This window comes from Lepidochelys kempii, chromosome 1 (genome assembly GCF_965140285.1).
Source record: "Lepidochelys kempii isolate rLepKem1 chromosome 1, rLepKem1.hap1, whole genome shotgun sequence".
NCBI classification, from domain to species: domain Eukaryota; kingdom Metazoa; phylum Chordata; order Testudines; family Cheloniidae; genus Lepidochelys; species Lepidochelys kempii.
This window is the reverse complement of record NC_136380.1, coordinates 29242232-29261314: the sequence shown is the minus strand read 5'-3', so window position 1 is coordinate 29261314 and position 19083 is coordinate 29242232. Positions and strand designations below refer to the sequence as shown.

The following is a 19083-nucleotide window of genomic DNA, read 5'->3' as shown; positions in this document are numbered from 1 at the left end:
AATGCTGTATCTCTCTCTTGATAAATAATTGATCAATGCACATTGGGGAGAAATGGACAATAATCCAAATAAAATGAAGTTGATGCTAATGAACTGGGGAAGAATCTGATGTTTGTAGTCTCCTCAAAGAAGGGGTTTGTGTCTACTCTGCCCAAGAGATTTACAGTGTGCGTGTGGGGGCTTTTGTACCATTGTTTGCTCCTGCAAACCAGGAAATTTGGAGGCCAAAAGCAATTTGTCTGGTTGCAGTCATGACCAGACTTCTGGGATTTGAAGCTTGCCATGGTAGTCCATGACTTTTTAAAATTCTAGATTGGTTTACTGCAACGTGCTCTGTACCGGACAGCCACTCTGAAGCTCCAGCCAGGGACAGAACTACTTTGTGTCTGCTTGGTGGCAGAGCATATCACACTGCTTCTGCTGCACAAATTGTGTTTGCTTCCTATTACGTTTGGGGTACAGTTCAAAGTGATGAGTCTCATCTGTTGACCTGTACTGTATAAGATTTGGGTCGCGGCTAAGAGGAGCAACTCCTCTCTCCCTTCCCAATGACAGCAGTTGAGATCAGTTGACCTGCTTGACCTAAAAGACCCCTGATTGGAGTAAACAGCCGTGCCTGACTCTAGGATTGACTTCCTCCATGGGTCTGACAGCCTCAGAATTTGCTAGCTTTTCAGGCATGGTGCAAGGCTCAGATTTCCCCCTCCCCTTTTCTGCATGAGGAAATGGTGGTTTGGTATCTGGGGTGTTTATGAGCACTATATTTTCCTTTTTTTTCCTCTTGGCCTTTCTCCTCCTCTCCTCTCCTCTCCCTTTCCCCTCCTCCATTCAGCTCCCCCTCTCTCCGATCCTTCTTCCCTCTCTTTCGTATTCCAAGCTCTTCCTTGAGTCAGCCCACATCCCTGCAGCAGCAGCAGCCAAAGTTTAAAGGGGTGTGTGTGACTGACACCTGGTAAGCATGGGCTCCTGTGCCTCATCTGCATATCCTCGCCCGCCGCCCTCTATTGGCTGGAAGAAGCCACGCCCTCGTGCTGGGGCCCTGGCCGAAAGGCCGCCCGGAGACAGGAGCTTTCCCCGCCCTCTTGTGCTGCGGCCCCGCCCTTTCGCCCGCCCCTGGCTGGAGGCTGCCCGGAGACGGGAGCCGGCGAGCGTTCTGGCAATTGGTCAGCGTCGTGCGAGCTCGTCGATTGGCGGCTAGTAGCGAGAGTGGGCGTATCCGGAGCGCGGTGATTGGCGGAGGGCTGTGCGCGGGGGGAGGGGCTGCCCGCGAGCGGTGGACGGGGAAGCTGCGGGAGGATGGGGACGGCCGGAGGAGCGGGTCAGTGAGCTGAGCGCAGCCAGCCCCGCCAGCTCCTCCGACCCGGGCGCACCCGCTCCCCGTCCCAGGCGGCGCGGCGCGGCAGCATGAACCGGGGCAGCGCCGGCTCCATCGGCAGCGCCGCCTCCGCCAGCGAGTACCGGGTCTGCAGCAACTGCCGGAAAGTGCTGAGACAGGTACCCGGGGGGCCGGGGCGCTGCTGGCGTGAGGGGGGCGGCAGTGGAGCCGGGATGTGGCGGAGCCGTGGGGATGTGAGCCACCGTTGGGGACGCCGGGATGTGGTGGGGGGGCGGCCGGGCCGGGCCGCTGGGGTGCGCCCCGGGGGGGAGCGCTGGGGGTTCGAGGCCGGCTGTCTGAGGGGAGGGGGCGGGATCCGAAGAGCTGGGGGTGCGAGGCGGGATACTGGGACTCGGGGGGGTGCGAGGGGGACGGGACCCAGGCGGCGGCGCGAGCGGAGGCTGGTGTGTTCGGGGGCGGCCGGGCGGGTAGCACAGGAGCTGCGGGCCCCTCTGCGCACGGGAGGCGGAGAGAGGGAAACCGTAGATCTGACGGGAAGGAGCGGGGTAGCCAGGCACTTTAGCAAGGCGAGGGGCCACGGGAGGATCTGGGGGTGGCAGGTGGGTGAGTATGAGGAGAACGGGGCATTGTCCCGGGATGGGAGGGGGGTACCAGCCCCAGCATGGTAGAGAAGAGGGGATGGGCAGATCGTCCTTCCCACCCGACACTGGCCCTTTGGCGAAGGTCCCTCTTTTCCGCTTTCACTGATCTCTGCATCTGCTTCTGCCCGGTGTGAGGGATGTTCCCCGGCCCACTGATGTCCCTGTTAGCCCGTGAACGCAACCTTCAGCCACAGCTCCTATCAGCGGGGTTCTTACTCTCCCACCCCCTGTAGTGCCTTTCCCTTGTTAGCGATTCCGCCTGAGACATAAAATATATGTGGGGATTTGTATTGGGTGTGTGTATGTATGTTTTTCAGCAAAAGTGTTTACTTGGATGGATCATCAGAAACACTGGCTCTGGTTGATTCTCATAGAGAGCGGCTTAGAAAGTTTATTCACATATCACTTAGTAAAAATAAATACATCACTACGATTTTTATAAAACCTTATTTTCAGACTGCCTCTCTGAAATGTAAAGCTTTTGGGGAAAAAAATCAGCTGGTTATTAATGGGTCCCCTGACCAGAATGTCCTTTGCGAATATTCTAATCCTTTACTAACTCCTCTCAACATCTGATTAATTGGGAACATTAGATGAGGTGCTTTTTGTTTGTCCAGTGCAAATGAATTAAAATTGCTGAGCTGTGCAAATGCATCAGGACTGGAAGACTGAGAAAAATGCAATATTTTTTCCCTCATCTGTCTCTCTAAATACATTTTGCACCAGGGTTGTTCTTGTAAATATTAAGAAAGCATGTAAGTTGGCGAGCTCAAATATTTGCGCTCTTTGTCCAAAAACTGTTTTTCTTCCTCTGTGGGTCAGGCCAAGTGCCAATCAAAGTTGTTTTTCAAGCCTCTTTTTGCTGCAGTGGGCTGCTGTGTGTGTGTGTGTGTGTGTTTTTTTTTTTTTGTAAAGGGGTTGGTTTTTGGAAAAGAGGTGTGTAGAGGGAGGGGGGAGCATATTTAAAATGCATGAGAGAGAGGGGTGTGTCTTAATCATGTTTATGGAATATTTTAAGGGAAACGAACTCTTATTAAATGTGTGCAATTGGTATGTGCAGTTATTTTTTCCATAAACTCTTAGATCATATTACAGTTGATATTTGGTACTCAGCTCATTGTAGCGCAGCTTGTGAGAAATTTAATGGGTCAGAGAAGTGCATATCATTGCAGTCTGATGTTAACTATTTCACTGCAGGGCCAAACTTTAACTTGCTAATTAATTTTTTTGTGGAAAACAGACACTTATAGAAAAACTTCTGAGACGTTAAAAGCCTGAAGCTCTCTCTGAGATTTGACATGTTTAAAGGATTGGCTTAACAGGTTAATCGGTGTCAAATTGGTCTATGTCAGGGGTTCTCAAACTGGGGGTCAGGACCCCTCAAGGGGGTCACAAGGTTATTACACCGGGGGGCCACGAGCTATCAGCCTCTACCCCCAAACCTCACTTTGCATACAGCATTTATAATGGTGCTCAATATATAAAAGAGTGTTTTTAATTTATAAGGGGGGGTCGCACTCAGAGGCTTGCTATTTGAAAGGGGTCACCAGTACAAAAGTTTGAGAATCACTCGTCCATGTAAAGAGTGGGGAGGGGAACTTGCGTTGTTCTTGTCAAATAAACACAGTTTTTGTTGACTAATAAACTGGTGTTTGGCAATCCTAGTATTTCTAAAATTAAATTGATCTGAAATTTCTTAAAGCCATAGTCTCAAACTAGTGAGTAGGTCTCTTGTTTTATACCTTTTTAATACTAGAAACTGTGGATGTAATATACCTTCTGCTAGCCTGTAATATGCATTACTTTCCTAGTAATGATTGTGAATGATATTTATTTACCAACATATCCTCTGATGAAATGTTGCTATTCAAGTAAATTATGGAGAATAATGGTGGCATGCTTAGGTATCGGGGTGCTGGGCACTGCAAAGGAACCTAGTTGGTTAAGTGGATGTGAGTAGCTCTCTTTGCTGGCCTACCTTATGAATTCCCTGCTGGTGGACTGTGCTACTCTTGCTGGAGGATTCATAATTCCAGTGGCAGTTATTGAAATTAGATTAAGAGCAAGTGACTTGAGAGAGATATTTTGTGATTGAATTGATTGTGACGTTATGGCCTCCAGCCTTCAGGCTAACCAACAAACATAGCAATACAAAAACAACAAGGAGTTTGGTGACAGTTTTTTACCCACGAAAGCTTATGCCCAAATAGATCTGTTAGTCTTTAAGGTGCCACCGGGCTCCTTGTTTTTGTGGATACAGACTAACACAGCTACCCCTTTGATACTTGATAGCAATATAAACCTTGTCTCATTTGCTCTGTAAGCATTTAATATGTTTGTTGTATTAAAGTCAGTGTAAACTTTAACCTTTTGCATGACATTAGCTAATTTACAAATAGAAAATATATAATTCTTCTCAGGTGTAAATGAGATGCAAACTTTGATCTGGATGTCAACGTATATGCTAAAATGCCCTCAAGATCGTTGTTGCTTCACCTTGTTTTATGACAATATTCTTTTAAAGCTAACATGACAATGCGTTGGAAAAATAACTGCTCATAAAACATTCTTAATCAGTTCCTACTCTCATCTATTTGAGTCTGTATTTTAAACTGCTAAAGTATAGTCTTAGCAACAATTATTGGTGGATGGGGTGATATGGCAGCGAGGGAAAACAAGCCTTTCAGCTTACAATGAAATTCAGAACAGACAAACTAAATGAAAACTCGTTTGGGTGAATTGGGGTATCTTATACTGAAAGATGTAAGTGGAGAAAAACTAGATTTAGAGTGCATAGTCTATTTTGGATTAATCAAAGTTATGGCTTTTTAAAGATGTTTTCAATCTCTGGAAAAAACAATGCTTTTTTCAATATGGGAGAGCCCATTGTACAAAGGTTAGCATGAATAAATAAATAAAAATGCAGTCTTGCTATAAGAAAAGGAGTACTTGTGGCACCTTAGACTAACAAATTTATTAGAGCATAAGCTTTCGTGAGCTACAGCTCACTTCATCGGATGCAGGGATCTGGCAAGCTAGTTCTGTCGCTGCTGGCTAAAGGCGAGGTAATACCACTTCAGTAGCAGAGGTGGGTGGAAATGCTGATATTTGCTTTGTAGAATTCAAGAGGATTTTCAGGAATGTCATCCAGCGGAAGTTAAGGAAATGCCACAGTAGTACAGCCAGTTGGATTTGACTGTCTTTCAGAGAAGGCTGAACCAGGCTGGGAAGTGGGAAGCACCTGCCAGACCACACACTGCCTTGTGTGCTGTCAAGGGATTGTGCAGTGTGATTTTTTTTTTTTTAAAGGAACCTAATAGTCAAAGTACTAGTGACGTGAATCGATCTCTTCATTTTACAATGTTACACTTAATTTTTAAAGACTTCAGATGAACTTGTATACTTCCTATATGTGCACCACTCTTCCTAGTGGTCATGATGTGTCACTTCTCTGTTTAGAGCTATATCACAGCTCTTTAATTTTATGTTCTCTTAAAATTAGTCACCTGCTGAAATCTCTGCTATTTTTTTTAAGGAGCTCTCAGAATGAATTAGCACACTTTACATGAAAATATAAGTTTTGTGATATTTAGTGTTTGTCTTAGAACCCAGCCCCTGAAGTCTTTTTTAGTATGTGAGAATTTTAGCTTTCATTTAAAAAAAAATTCAAGCACATATGGTTGCAAACAAAGGATTGGAAATGTGAACCCTAAAGGCTCAAAAACTAGAAGGCAAATTTAATAGAATGCCAAACTTATAACTTCTTTAAAAAAATCTCACGATTTTTGAGGGTCCGAGGCATAATGTTTGAACACCTGGAGTTGGCAATATTTCCACCTGCCATACTTTCTTATCCTGTACTATACACCTGGTTTGCTGGCACAGTATTTCTAGTTTTAGGCAAAAAGCATTTTATTACTTCAAATTATTAGTGTTTTTTAGGAAACATTTACAAAATTGTACACAGCAAGCGGCAACTCCTTTCCTCTAATAACTGCAGTGAAAAGACAAGAATGGTCTTTTATACTGTTCTGACTGTTTGCACTGCTCTGCATCTTTCCATACTGCAATCCATTTGGATAATTGTACTCTTTTTCCTTGTTTAATTGTTGGCTTTGCGGTATCAGAGTGCTATTGTTCTCAGCTCATGTACACTGATATTGAGCATTCCTGTGTTCTCCACTTATTCCAAAAAAGTGGAATAAAAACATGGGTGGTGGGTGAACTGGCCATTGAGGGAGGCTAGCCCCTGGTCCCTCCCCTTCTGCCCGAAAACCCACCTCTCCTTCCATCCCTTCCCACCGGAGCCCAAAGCATCCCCACCGTGGCTGCCTGAGCGCAGCCATCCCCAGAGCACCAGGCGGTGCGTGGGTGGGGCCATGCCAGACTGTTTGGGGAGGTTCAGCCTCTCCCAGCCTATGGTACCCATGAGTAAACATATTTTTTATGTTTTTCTAATCTCAATTGTTGGAAGTCAGAAAATGGACAGTTAAATTCTCATTGGTGGTCTGAGAAGAAATTATCCTCTACTGAAATGTCATAGTCTTGCAATAAAAAGAACATGTTGTCCTCTGGGGCAAAATTCAGCTACAACAGACAATACAGAGGGAGTGAGAGAGCTACTAATGTAAGGAGAGTTTGGCTGCAGGGAGAGTTCAGTGGCCTGGGGGAGGCCAAGTAGTATAATCTAACTACAGGAAGAAACGTAACAAACATACTCTAAATTTAGGTCAATAACACCCTCTCCCCACAAAAACAAACAAACCAACTCAACACCCCCCCCCCCAAAAAAAAAAAAAAACTTGCGAGAGTAAAAATAATGCAGGCAGAAGTCCAGCAGCAAAGTGAGGGTATCCAGTTTATTGCACTGAATGCAGCATGAACAATGACTTGCCTTGCGGGCAGTTATTGTATGTGTGCATTTGATACAAGCAGCTCATAGCCCTCCGATTCAGTACAGGCTAGAGTGGCTGAGTTGGTGGAGGTAAGGGGGACAAAAATCTACATCAAGGAGACTTTCAGGGTTGCAGTAGTACACCCCAGTCAGACAGTTTGTGCTGTTGAGAGGGTGAAAGTCTCAGGGATAGAGAAAATCAACAGTTCCATAGTTGTGAACCTCCTTCCAGGTGATGTCATGGTATCCTCAGTCTACGGATACCCCTCCTAGGGAGGGAGGGAGCCGCAGTTACTACCAGGAGCAAGTAACTCAAGGGATTTGATTATTAGAAATATCAGTAATTGGGTTTGTGATGGCCGATGGAACCACATAGTTAATTGCCTGCTGGGTGTGAAGGTTACAGATCTCATGAGATGTCTAGATAGACTTATATGCAGTGCTGGGGAGCAGCCGGTGGCTATGGTACATGTAGATACCAATAATACAAGGAAAGGTAGGGGAAAGGACCGGAAGGCCAAATTTAGGCTGCTAGGTAAGAGTAGAGAGTAAAGTCCAGGACCTCCATGCAAGCAGTCTCTGAAATGCTTTCAGTTCCATGCACCGGGCCAAAAAGACAGGACGAACTAAAGGGTTTTAATACACAGATGAGACAATGGTGTAGAGAAGAGGGTTTTTGGTTTATTAGGAACTGGGGAAGATTTTGGGAAGGGAGGAGCCTAAACAGGAAGGATGGGTTCCACCGAAAACCAAAATGGAACTAGACTGCCAGCATGTAAAATTAAAAGGTTATAAGAGAATTTTTTAAACTAAGGGCAGGGGGATAGCTGTCAGGTGTGGAGGGGCACACAGCTGATGTGGAGACATCCCTTAGGGATGGATTTATTAAACTGATAGGAAAGAAGTTGGCAAAGTATAGATAGGAGCTAGTGAGGAATAGTCAAACATAAGAATCCCATTCAAATCTAACACACGAAGACAAAGTGTATAAGTGCTAATAGACAACTGCTGAAGTCTAAATAAGTAAGATGGGTGAATTAGAGTACCTGGCATTAAATGAGGATATTGATATGATAGGCATCACTGAAACTTGGTGGAATGCGAATAATCAGTGGGACATGGTAATAATGCCACATCCCCACCAGCATGAACCATTTGTGAAAGAGCATAGTCAAAGTAAAAACCTGAAATGACTCAAACTATACTATAGACTCTCTGGGTAGAAATTACGTGCTTGAATAATAAGAGTATAGCAGTAGGAATATGCTGCCACAATCCTGATCAGGTGGTTGGCAGTGATTGTGAAATGCTTAGGGATATTAGAGAGGCTACAAAAACAGAAAACCCAATAATAATGGAGGATTTCAACTATGTGCATCTTGAGTGGGTATATGTCACCTCAGGAAGGGATGCAGAGATAAAATTTATAGACACCACAAATGACTACTGCTTGGAGTAGCTAGTCCTGGAACCCACAAGGGGAGAGGCAATTCTTGACTTAGTCTTAAATGGACCATAGGATCTGGTCCAAGAGGTGAATATAGCTGAACTTCTTGGTAATAATGACCATAATGTGTGTGGGGGGGAAATGTCAAAGAAACCCACCTAAGTAGCATTTAACTTCAAAAACGGGAGCTACCCAGAAATGAGGAAGCTAGTTAAACGGAAATTAAAAGTTTCAGTCACAAGGGTGAAATACCTGCGAACTTCATAAAGGCTATTTTAAAAACACCATGATAGAGGTTCAAATTAAATGTATATCCTAAAAACAACAGTAAGAGGACCAAAACAATGCTATCATGTCTAAAAAGCAGAATAAAAGAGGTGGTTAGAGGCACCTTTAGAACTTGGAAGTCAAATCCTAGTGAGGGGAAATAGAAACAATAGAGCATAAACTCTGGCAAGTCACATGAAAAGTAAAATAAGGCAAGCCAAGAGAGAACTTGAAGAACAACTAGCACACAAACTAACAGCAAAAAATGTGAGTACATTAGAAGCATGCCCAACAGTCAGTGGGGCCACTCGATGATTGAGGTGCTAAACGATCACTCAAGGAAGACAAGGCTGTTGTAGAGAACCTAAATTAATTTAGCTTCTATACCAGGTGATTGAAAGGTAGTTATTATAATATCAGTTTTTAAAAGGCTCCAGAGATGATTCTGGCAATTATAGGCCAATAAGCCTAATGTCTCTACTATTTCAAACAATTTGCCTGGTAAAGAACAGAATTCTAAGACACATAGGTGAACATGATGTGTTGGGAAAAGTCAACATGGCTTTTATAAAGGGAAATCATGCCTCACCAGTCTATATTAGAATTGTTTGAGAGTGTCAATAAACATCTTGATAAGAGTGATCCAGTGGATACAGTGTACTTGGACTTTCAGAATGCCTTTCACAAGGTCCCTCACGAAGGCTGTTAAGCAACATAAGGAGTCACGGGAGAAGAGGAAAGGTCCTCTTATGGATCAGTAACTGGTCAGTATCAGGGAAAGCTAGAAAACAAAGGGTAGGAACAAATGGTAGGCTCTCATAATGGAGAGAGGTAAATAATGTGAACCCCGATTAGGGGTCTGGAACACATGACTTATGAGGAGAGGCTGAGGGAACTGGGATTGTTTAGTCTGCAGAAGAGAAGAAAGAGGGGGGATTTGATAGCTGCTTTCAGCTACCTGAGAGGTGGTTCCAGAGAGGATGGTTCTAGACTATTCTCAGTGGTAGAAGAGGACAGGACAAGGAGTAATGGTCTCAAGTTGCAGTGGGGAAGGTTTAGGTTGGATATTAGGAAAAACTTTTTCACTAGGAGGGTGGTGAAACACTGGAATGCGTTGCCTAGGGAGGTGGTGGAATCTCCTTCCTTAGGAGTTTTTAAGGTCAGGCTTGACAAAGCCCTGGCTGGGATGATTTAATTGGGGATTGGTCCTGCTTTTGAGCAGGGGGTTGGACTAGATGACCTCCTGAGGTCCCTTCCAACCCTGATATTCTATGATTCTATGAATGTTGTCCTCCAAGGATCTGCACGGGGACCTATGATGATCAGTGTATTCATAAATGATCTGGAACGGTGAGGTGGCAAAATTTGCAGGCAGTACAAAATTAGTCAAGATAAGCCCTAAGCTGACTGTGAAGATTTACGATGGGATCTTACAAAACTGGGTGACTGGGCAACAGAATGGTACATGGAATTCAGTGTAGATAAATGCAAAGTAATGCACTTTGGAAAACCTAATCCTGAAATTACATACAAAATGATGGGGTCTAAATTGGCTATTACCACTCAAGAAAGAGATTTCAGAATCATTGTGGATAGTTCTCTGAAAACACAGTTCTGGTTACCCCATCTCAAAAAAGATCTTAGAATTGGAAAAAGTATAGAGAAGGGCAATGAAAATGATTAGGCGTATTGAAGAGCTTCCATATGAGGATAGATTAAAAAAAACGGGTCTGCTCATTTTAGAAAAAAGGCAGCTAAGGGGGGATATGATAGAGGTATCTAAAATCATGAATGGTGTAGAGAAGGGAAGTGGTGTTTACCCATTCACATAACAAAATAGCCAGGACTCACCCGATTAAATTAGTAGGCCTCAAGTTCAAAATAAACAGAAGGAAGTACTTCTTCACACAACACAGTTAACCTGTGGAACTTGTGGCCAGGGATGTTGTGAAGGCCAGAAGTATAAATGAGTTCCAAAAAGCATTAGCTAAGCTTAGGCTATTAGCCAAGACGGTCATGAATGCAAAACAGGGCTCCATATGTCCCTACACCTCCAACTGCCAGAAGCTGGGACTAGACAACACTGCGTGGATCACTTGTAATTGCCCTGTGTGCATCAGTCATTCATTGCCTGAATTATAGGGAAGCAAGGAAATATTGGTGGCAATGAGGGGTTTAATTTTTTTTCACAGAAGGTCCCCACTGTTGTTCACTGGGCTATATTAACTGTTTAAATTATTTTACCTACTGTTTTAACTATTACTGCTAACAGGAATAAGTGATATGTTCCTTAGGAGGTGATATGATATGATAGGAGAACATACCAATAACCTATTAACTCACCAGACTGAGTTAGGAGACCTGGGTTTTGTTCTCTGCAGTGTTAGTTTTACTATGACTTCAGGGAATTTGAGAGAGAAATTCAGGGATTTCTTAATCCGTAGAACAGGGCTAATGCTCGTTTACTGTGAGAATGTACTTTGAGATCTGCAGAAGAAAAGTCCATTGGAAATTAAGTATTAACTTTCTCCTTTCTATTTTAGAGAGAGGTCAAAAACTGCTCTTTATTTGGATATTCATTTCGAGTGGCTTGGGAAGTTGGAGGAAGAGAATAGTCGTTGAATTCTCCATTCTACCCTGATCTTGCTAACTGAGGTGGTTTGGGTTGTGCATTTATTGTCTGCATCCCATTTCCACTATGGATAATAGGGCTATTAGAGATCGTAACACGCCATGTTTCACTCTGTGGGGCTGAGTATCTGGTTTTCTGTGGGTGGGTAAGTCTGTCCTTGCTATAGTCCTGCCCATCAGAAAAGAAGCTCAAATTATAGGAGGAAGGAAGTTTAGTTTTATGACTTCTTCTTAACCATCACTGTAGGGACCTAAATGGTAATTTATATTTGATTCTCCTAGTCTGCATCTGTAATCCCATCCATCTCAAAATCTCTTTACTAGGGTTTCCTCCTCATAGAGCCTGGTGGCATATGCCACCTTAGGTAGAGTTTGCAGAAAAGCTAGGCAGATAACTGCAATATTGCGTGGAACTATGTTACAAGAACAGAGGCATTATCCACAAATGGATTTTTTTTGTCAGATAGTTAACTTTGAGCCAATATTTTAAACATGCTAGAGAAAAAACTCATGATGTTCTTTCCTAACCAAAATTAGCTTTCCCTATTAAAATTCATCACAAGATAAAGGACTTTTTGGCACTTTACCCTGTACATTTGCACTAGTATTGGTGGTAACATGGGCTGCCATGTTTAAAAATGTTTTTAAAGATTCACTTTTAAACTAAATCTGTACAGAGTGGGCATGTGTTTTGATTTGAAGACCATATTCCATATGAATGCAGGATTTCCTCCCCCGCCCCAGCCCCCCAGTGCTTCAAGGTCATTACATGTGAACTTCTAAATAGACCGGAATAAGATAGGGGTTGCGTCTTGGCTTACTTGCTGCTGCACCCCATCTTAAGTAGAGCGTTTAACAGAAATTACATAAGAGTGAAACCCATTTCCATTATGGAGCATCTTTCTCTAGGTAGATAGCGACCAAGGTTATGTCCAAAAATCAGTAGTGGGATTCTGTCTGCTTATTGTTCAGCTGCTTGATAGATGGCTAAAGAAAGTCTTTCATTCAGAAAGTAAACTGTTGTACGAAAGTCCCATGCTTGTATCAGTACTGACATATCCTCAAGAGATTTGGTAACTGGAGGAATACTTTAATTTAAAGAAACTGTTAAAGGAATATTTACTTTAAATGTCTGTTTTAACCCACCAATCTGCTTAGTCGTTTTGAGATTGGCTTCTTAATGCAAATGAAGAGTTGTAAACTTGGGTTAGATCCCATGCAATATTTCACCTCTCCAGGATCATGCTGTCCAAATATTCAAGGTTTAGTAGAAGCAACTATTGATACGGAGTTGCAATATTTCAATATGCTCAATTAAATTAATTTCAAGTGATACTGTACATAGTAGTGTTTATGCAGAACTTTTTGTCCCACCAATCAAGTTTCACTGATCAGTGCAGACTGAAGGATTTTTAAGAAGAAAGCCTATGCTGTAGGCCTTGTTTATATCCATAATTTGCCCTACTTCTAGCAGTCTGTGTCAAGCCACCAATGTAACTGCCCTGATGCAGATGAGGAAGCTGTGATCTGTGCAGAAATTCTGCTAGTAGTCTGACTAGCATCAATGGAACTTCCATGCTGATTCTATCTTGTGAACGAGTGTAGCTGTGTTGGTGACTGGCTATTCAGTTGCTGGATTTGGGGCAGATTATGAATGTAAGCTAGGTCTTTAGCCTGTAATGCTGCATAGTTAAGCTACTGCAGAACTCTCGGGTTAACAGTTTCCTTTATCTTAGCTCAAACTGCTTCAAACTCATTCATATTTTCTCTAATTCATAGTTTACTGAGATTGGAGGACCCATTTTGGGGAGATTTGTGTGATTGACACACTGATGCCTCTTACCAGTTAACTCATTTTCTAGTAGGATAAAGATATCACATGCTTCTTTACTTGATGCACATGCAAAGCAAATAATACACTTTTGTCAAATAAGAATTTGCCACTCTCTGGCCTGAAAGAGGACTCCATGTCTTTAAAATCTTACTTATAATTTTTTTTGCCACTTAGTTTATTTTGTGAAATATTCCAGCTCCATAATTGTTTGAGTTCTTCAGATACTTAGTTTCTCAATATATAAAACAGGCCTGGTCTGCATGCAAATTTTGTACTGGTATAACTCAGTTAAGAGTGTAACTTCTTTTTACTTTTTTTTTTTTTTTTTTTAACTGATAGTTGTATTTGTACAACCTCTAGTCTGGATGCAGTTAGCTTATTCCCCTTCTCACACAGGAATAAGCTATACTGGTTTAAATACTTCTATACCAGTATAATTGTATCATTTTACTGTACCTGTGTAGTTACAGTGGTACAACTTTTGCATGAGGACACAAGTTATTACTGTCTGAACAGTTGGAAGTATAAAATGTAGCTTGTGTATTTTGTTCGCACTGTACTCGCAAAAAAGAAACATTTTCACAGGGCCACTCCATGAGATCTGTCTCAAGGAAAAGCATTTTTTTTAAAAAAATCTGGGGAGGTGTAAAGAGAACTGGATCTGAATACTGTAATCAAAGAATAATTTAAACATACCTTCAAAATGAAAAAATAATAAAATTACAAAGTATCTTTAAAACACCGTCTAAAACAGGGTTTCAGACTTTTTCATAATGTGGACCTCATCCTAAGAGTGTCTTCTGAAACATCTTCCATTTGTACTACTACTCCTGTTTTTAATCACATAATGTCCCTGTGGGCTTATGACAATCAGGGCCCAGACACTCAAGAGAATTGCTAAAGAATACAATCAGTGGAACCAACTGATTGTGTACAATATTATTGTACTATAAAATGTATTGTATAAGATATCATATAAAAACTGGTGACACACTGGTCATAAATATAACTGTGTGATGTATGTATGGGTGGCCTGTAAGGAGTTATTATGTGTGCTGGAAATATGTTCCTAAAGTATGTTTTGGGGGGCAGTCTTAATGAACAAGTTTGTCTTACACAAAGGAATGTAAATTTGCCTATCTGAGTCAAGCTTTGTAAGCCATCGATCATGAAGGTACACTTACATATAAGATAAACAAAGCAGTCTAGTCAAGTGGCAGAGGCAACAGCTTGGTGAGCACAGCGAGATAGACACTGGAGTCTGAATCCCCACTGGATCTTCCGGGATCTTGAGACAAAGATAATGGACTTTGGGAAATATAAGGGGAGTAAAGAGACGTTCTAGTTAGTCATCACTTAAAGGACAGAGGGGACAGCACCCTCTGATTCTGTGACATTGGATCCTCCTACTGGAAGGGCTGGAGATGCTTCTACCTTGATGTGAGGAAAGCTATTTAGATACAGATTGTAGCTTGCTAAAGTTAAGTATTAGACACTAGGAAGTGTGTTTTTGTTTTGTTTTTGTAACCTTTTACTGTTTATTACCTCTGCTTAGTATCACTTAAATCTCTGTTCTTTATTAAAAAAACTTATTCTTAATTTTACTATAAACCATCTCTGTGCTGTGTTTAGGATAGTGTCTACGGTGGGCCAACAGGCTGGTGTGTGTGCTGTATCTTTGGAGGTAGTGAACCTAACTTCTGAGAGTGTCCTATGAGAGGAACTAGCTGCTGCAGAGACATTTCTGAGCAACTCTAGAACTGGAGTTCACTGAATGTTACTGACAAGGCAAGATTTAGCCTGGTACAGTCTCAAAGAGTTTGTTGATAAGGTAGACAGACAGGTGTGGCAGGGACCTGACATACAGTCTAAACTCTAGCGAACCTCTCCCTTGCTGAGGCAGAGAGGTATCACAGTAGCTTAGGTTCTGGGTGCCCTTAGCAGAGTGTCTAAGACTGCTACAGCAAATGATTACATGGAAAGGTAACATTTGGGAAGTGCTTAATATATTTCTAACTTCTCTTACTGTGTTTTAGCTGGAAACTAGCAGGAAAACCTGCGGCCTGGTCTACGCTACAAAATTAGTTCAATATAACTGTTGCACAAGAGTGTCAATAATTCACACCCCTGAGCAATGTAGTTATACTGACCTAAGTGCCAGTGTAGACAGCACTATGTCAGTGGGTGAGCTTCTTCCTCCAGTGTAGCTGCTGCCTCTTGTGGATATAGAATTATTAAGCTGATGGAGTGCTCTCTCACATCAGCTTGGAGCATCTTCACCAGAAGCGCAACAGCGGCACAGTTATACCATTGTAAATTTGTAGTGTAGACCTGCCCTGTGCGTTATTGTCCTTCAAGCTCCTTGTATACCATAACACAGGGCTCTGCAGGCTACCATTTGTCCATGGATCACTGTTAGGTTTAGACCAACAATTCTTGTAAATGTAAAAAGAAAAAAAAACCTATGCTGTCTTTAAGTACAAAGGCAAGGAGAAATCCAGACTTGTGGCTAAAAGTTATGAGGGATAGAATAGTTCTTTAGATTATCTTTTGAGATGCAGAAAATTTCCATAGGGAACTGACTTATAATTCTTTTTAAAATTCAGGATTTTCATAACTAAATACTAAACTGGGAGGAGTGGTTGGTACGCTGGAGGGCAGGGATAGGATACAGAGGGACCTAGACAAATTGGAGGATTGGGCCAAAAGAAATCTGATGAGGTTCAATAAGGATAAGTGCAGGGTCCTGCACTTAGGACGGAAGAATCCAATGCACAGCTACAGACTAGGGACCGAATGGCTAGGCAGCAGTTCTGCGGAAAAGGACCTAGGGGTGACAGTGGACAAGAAGCTGGATATGAGTCAGCAGTGTGCCCTTGTTGCCAAGAAGGCCAATGGCATTTTGGGATGTATAAGTAGGGGCATAGCAAGCAGATCAAGGGATGTGATCGTTCCCTTCTATTCGACATTGGTGAGGCCTCATCTGGAGTACTGTGTCCAGTTTTGGGCCCCACACTACAAGAAGGATGTGGATAAATTGGAGAGTCCAGCGAAGGGCAACAAAAGTGATTAGGGGTCTGGAACACATGACTTATGAGGAGAGGCTGAGGGAACTGGGATTGTTTAGTCTGCAGAAGAGAAGAATAAGAGGGGATTTGATAGCTGCTTTCAACTGCCTGAGAGGTGGTTCCAGAGAGGATGGTTCTAGACTATTCTCAGTGGTAGAAGAGGACAGGACAAGGAGTAATGGTCTCAAGTTGCAGTAGGGAAGGTTTAGGTTGGATATTAGGAAAAACTTCTTCACTAGGAGGGTGGTGAAACACTGGAATGCACCTAGGGAGGTGGTAGAATCTCCTTCCTTAGGAGTTTTTAAGGTCCGGCTTGACAAAGCCCTGGCTGGGATGATTTAATTGGGGATTGGCCCTGCTTTGAGCAGGGGGTTGGACTAGATGACCTCCTGAGGTCCCTTCCAACCCTGATATTCTATGATTCTATAACTGATTGAGTTAAATATTCATAAACACAATATATATTTTGATTAGTGCACTTCAAATCAAAATGATGAAATATAACTGACTTTCTTAGAATGTTTAAAAAGAACTTGGTTCATCTTTATATTTCACACCATAGAAGTCCAATTAGTATAAACTCTGAAGTTTAACACTGACCAGGGAGGAGTGGACATGAAGATTGCTCAACTAAACTTAATTTCCCCAATACTAATTTCTCCCTCCTGTTACTCACACCTTCTTGTCAACTGTCTGTAATGGGACACTCTCTTACCACTTCAAAAGCTATTATTCCTCCCTTGGTATCCTGCTGTTAATTGATTTATCTCCTTAGACTGACCTCACACTTGGTAAAGCAACCCCCATCCTGTATTTATACCTGCTCCTGTATTTTCACTCCAAGCATCTGATGAAGTGGGTCCTAACCCACGAAAGCTTATGCCCAAACAAATTTTAGTCTCCAAGGTGTCACAAGGACTCGTTGTTTCAACTATCTAATGTTTTCACACACAGATACTTAGTCACGTTATAGGTTTTTAATTCCTAAATTATTTAATCTGTAGAGTTGCCCACCAGCCAAAAAATAGCGTTAGTGATTGGGAAAGAAAATATGAGTTGTCTTGATCTAAAACTTTTTTTTTAAAGGACTGCCAACTTTGTACTCAGAATCAATTTATGTATAGTGTCTGTGCTGTGACTACATTGGAGTCACTTTAACTGAATATCAACAAATAGAACTGAAAGTCATATGTATTCTTTCTTGTTCGTATCAATTTGGCATTTGGAAATGATTAAATATGAAAGCACCCATACAGAATACTGAACCAGACCCAATTTAACAGTGTATACTTGTAAATATGTTTAACGTTTCATACTTTAACTATATTCCCTTTGCTACTCATTAATATATTTGAAGAGTTTCTTAAACATATGGTTCTAAATCTGTTTTAATATAGTTATGCTTTTAAATGAAAAAGCCTTTAATAAAATCATTCCCTCAGATTTGTTTGAAATATTTTTCAGTTTGTAAATCCCCTCCTTTGTTGATCAAATAGTGGAAATAGTAATTTGGTCTTGAATTTAGAAATGTTATGTAGATCTCTAATGAAACCAGGATCCTACACAGTCAAAATAGTTGGCTCTCATCCAGGTTGAAAGAATGCTTGACATGATGCTGTACTACAATACATTCATGTCTTGTAATCCAACTGTGCATCAAACATGCAAATACCTGCTAGCTGGCCAGAGTAAATCCTGATCTCTGAAAGATTGCATCTGGGCTTTCTTACTCTACTGAACTTTTGCTAGACTATTCTGATACCTAATTTAGAGGCTGAAAACTGGGGCAAACCTGTTTTTAATATAAACCAATAGTGTTTAACTCTAAGTCAAGTTAACTTTTTAAAATTGTTACATACACAACAGATATGTAAAATTAAACCTGATTGGAAAGATTTTCACAGGCCACTTTTCTTTGCTTAGATACAATTTTAATTTTTAAATACAGAGTACTCTGGTCATGGTTACAGGACTACTGCACCTCTGTCCCCTTTCTGATCTCTGAGTGCACCGCCTCCAGTGTTAGGCCTTGTGCCTTTACGTATCCTGGGATGAAATTTACCAGTTTTCCAACTCTTTGACTGGGACCTGGGCTATCTGTGTATCCACCATTCTTAACTTGCAGGTCTGACCTGCATTGGGGCACCTAAGAGTCGTCTTGTCAGGAATCTGTGACCAGTGGTGCATAGTGACCAAAAAGGTCTGAAAACCAAAGTATTGTTTGTTTTAGCAGTGGGAGCAAAGCTTTTTTTTTTTGGGGGGGGGGGGGGGGGGAATTTTAAAACAGGATTCATGGCGCATGTAGACTAACTTCTTTGAATGCCCCTTCCTTCCCTCTCTCCCTCTCAATGGGTCCCTGTCTGATTCACCAGAACAGATGGCTCTCAGATGTCCTTTAAATCCTGCCAGAGTGTTTTTGTTCTCCTGTTTTTGGAAGATCATTGGTCATTCCTAGTGAGAACCATTTTTGTAGGTTGGGTGGAGACAGAGTGAGAATTATCAAAGCTAACAGTTCTGGCGTTGTCTCTCAAAGACTCTCAAGTCTCTCTGTTGATGGGTGGCTATCTGGAGCCAACTCTTTGTTTCTGACTGTATTCCGGAGCAACCTCCCAGTGAGTTAAACCAATATAGTCATCCAGAAAATCTCTCAATATATCAGGCCAACATATTGTCAATAAATTATCACAGGGAACCTCCAAATCCTCACAACTTCCAATTCTGGCTGTAGACAAGGTAACAGATTTGCTTTTCAGACTTAGCTGTGGTTCTAACTTCTACTAGTAACATTTATCTGCAGTACTGACTACATTAATCGGTGAGGGGAGCCAAGTTATTGAACTTAATTTACTCTCCCATTCTATTTTTTTTCCTCCTTAACTCACTTTCTAGTAGTAGTACAAGAAATAAGACACCTTGTGGTGGCTGGACAGATATCCAGCTACTAGTTTTAAGTCAATTTAATGTA

The 19083-nt window shown here is 42.0% G+C and overlaps 1 protein-coding gene across 4 annotated transcripts in view; it reads left to right on the top strand.

The window, feature by feature from the left end:
* Window positions 1–1262: 1262 nt before the first annotated feature.
* The window catches only part of SESN3 (sestrin 3), an 85023-nt gene continuing 67202 nt past the window's right edge, over window positions 1263–19083 (top strand). For 3 of the 4 annotated variants that reach the window (XM_073337668.2, XM_073337651.2, XM_073337640.2), the window contains exon 1: window positions 1263–1494. In XM_073337668.2, the coding sequence (XP_073193769.1) occupies window positions 1405–1494 (90 nt within the window). In that variant the 5' untranslated portion in view covers window positions 1263–1404. The remainder of the gene's footprint in view (window positions 1495–19083) is intronic. The other variant, XM_073337658.2, reaches the window with a different exon arrangement.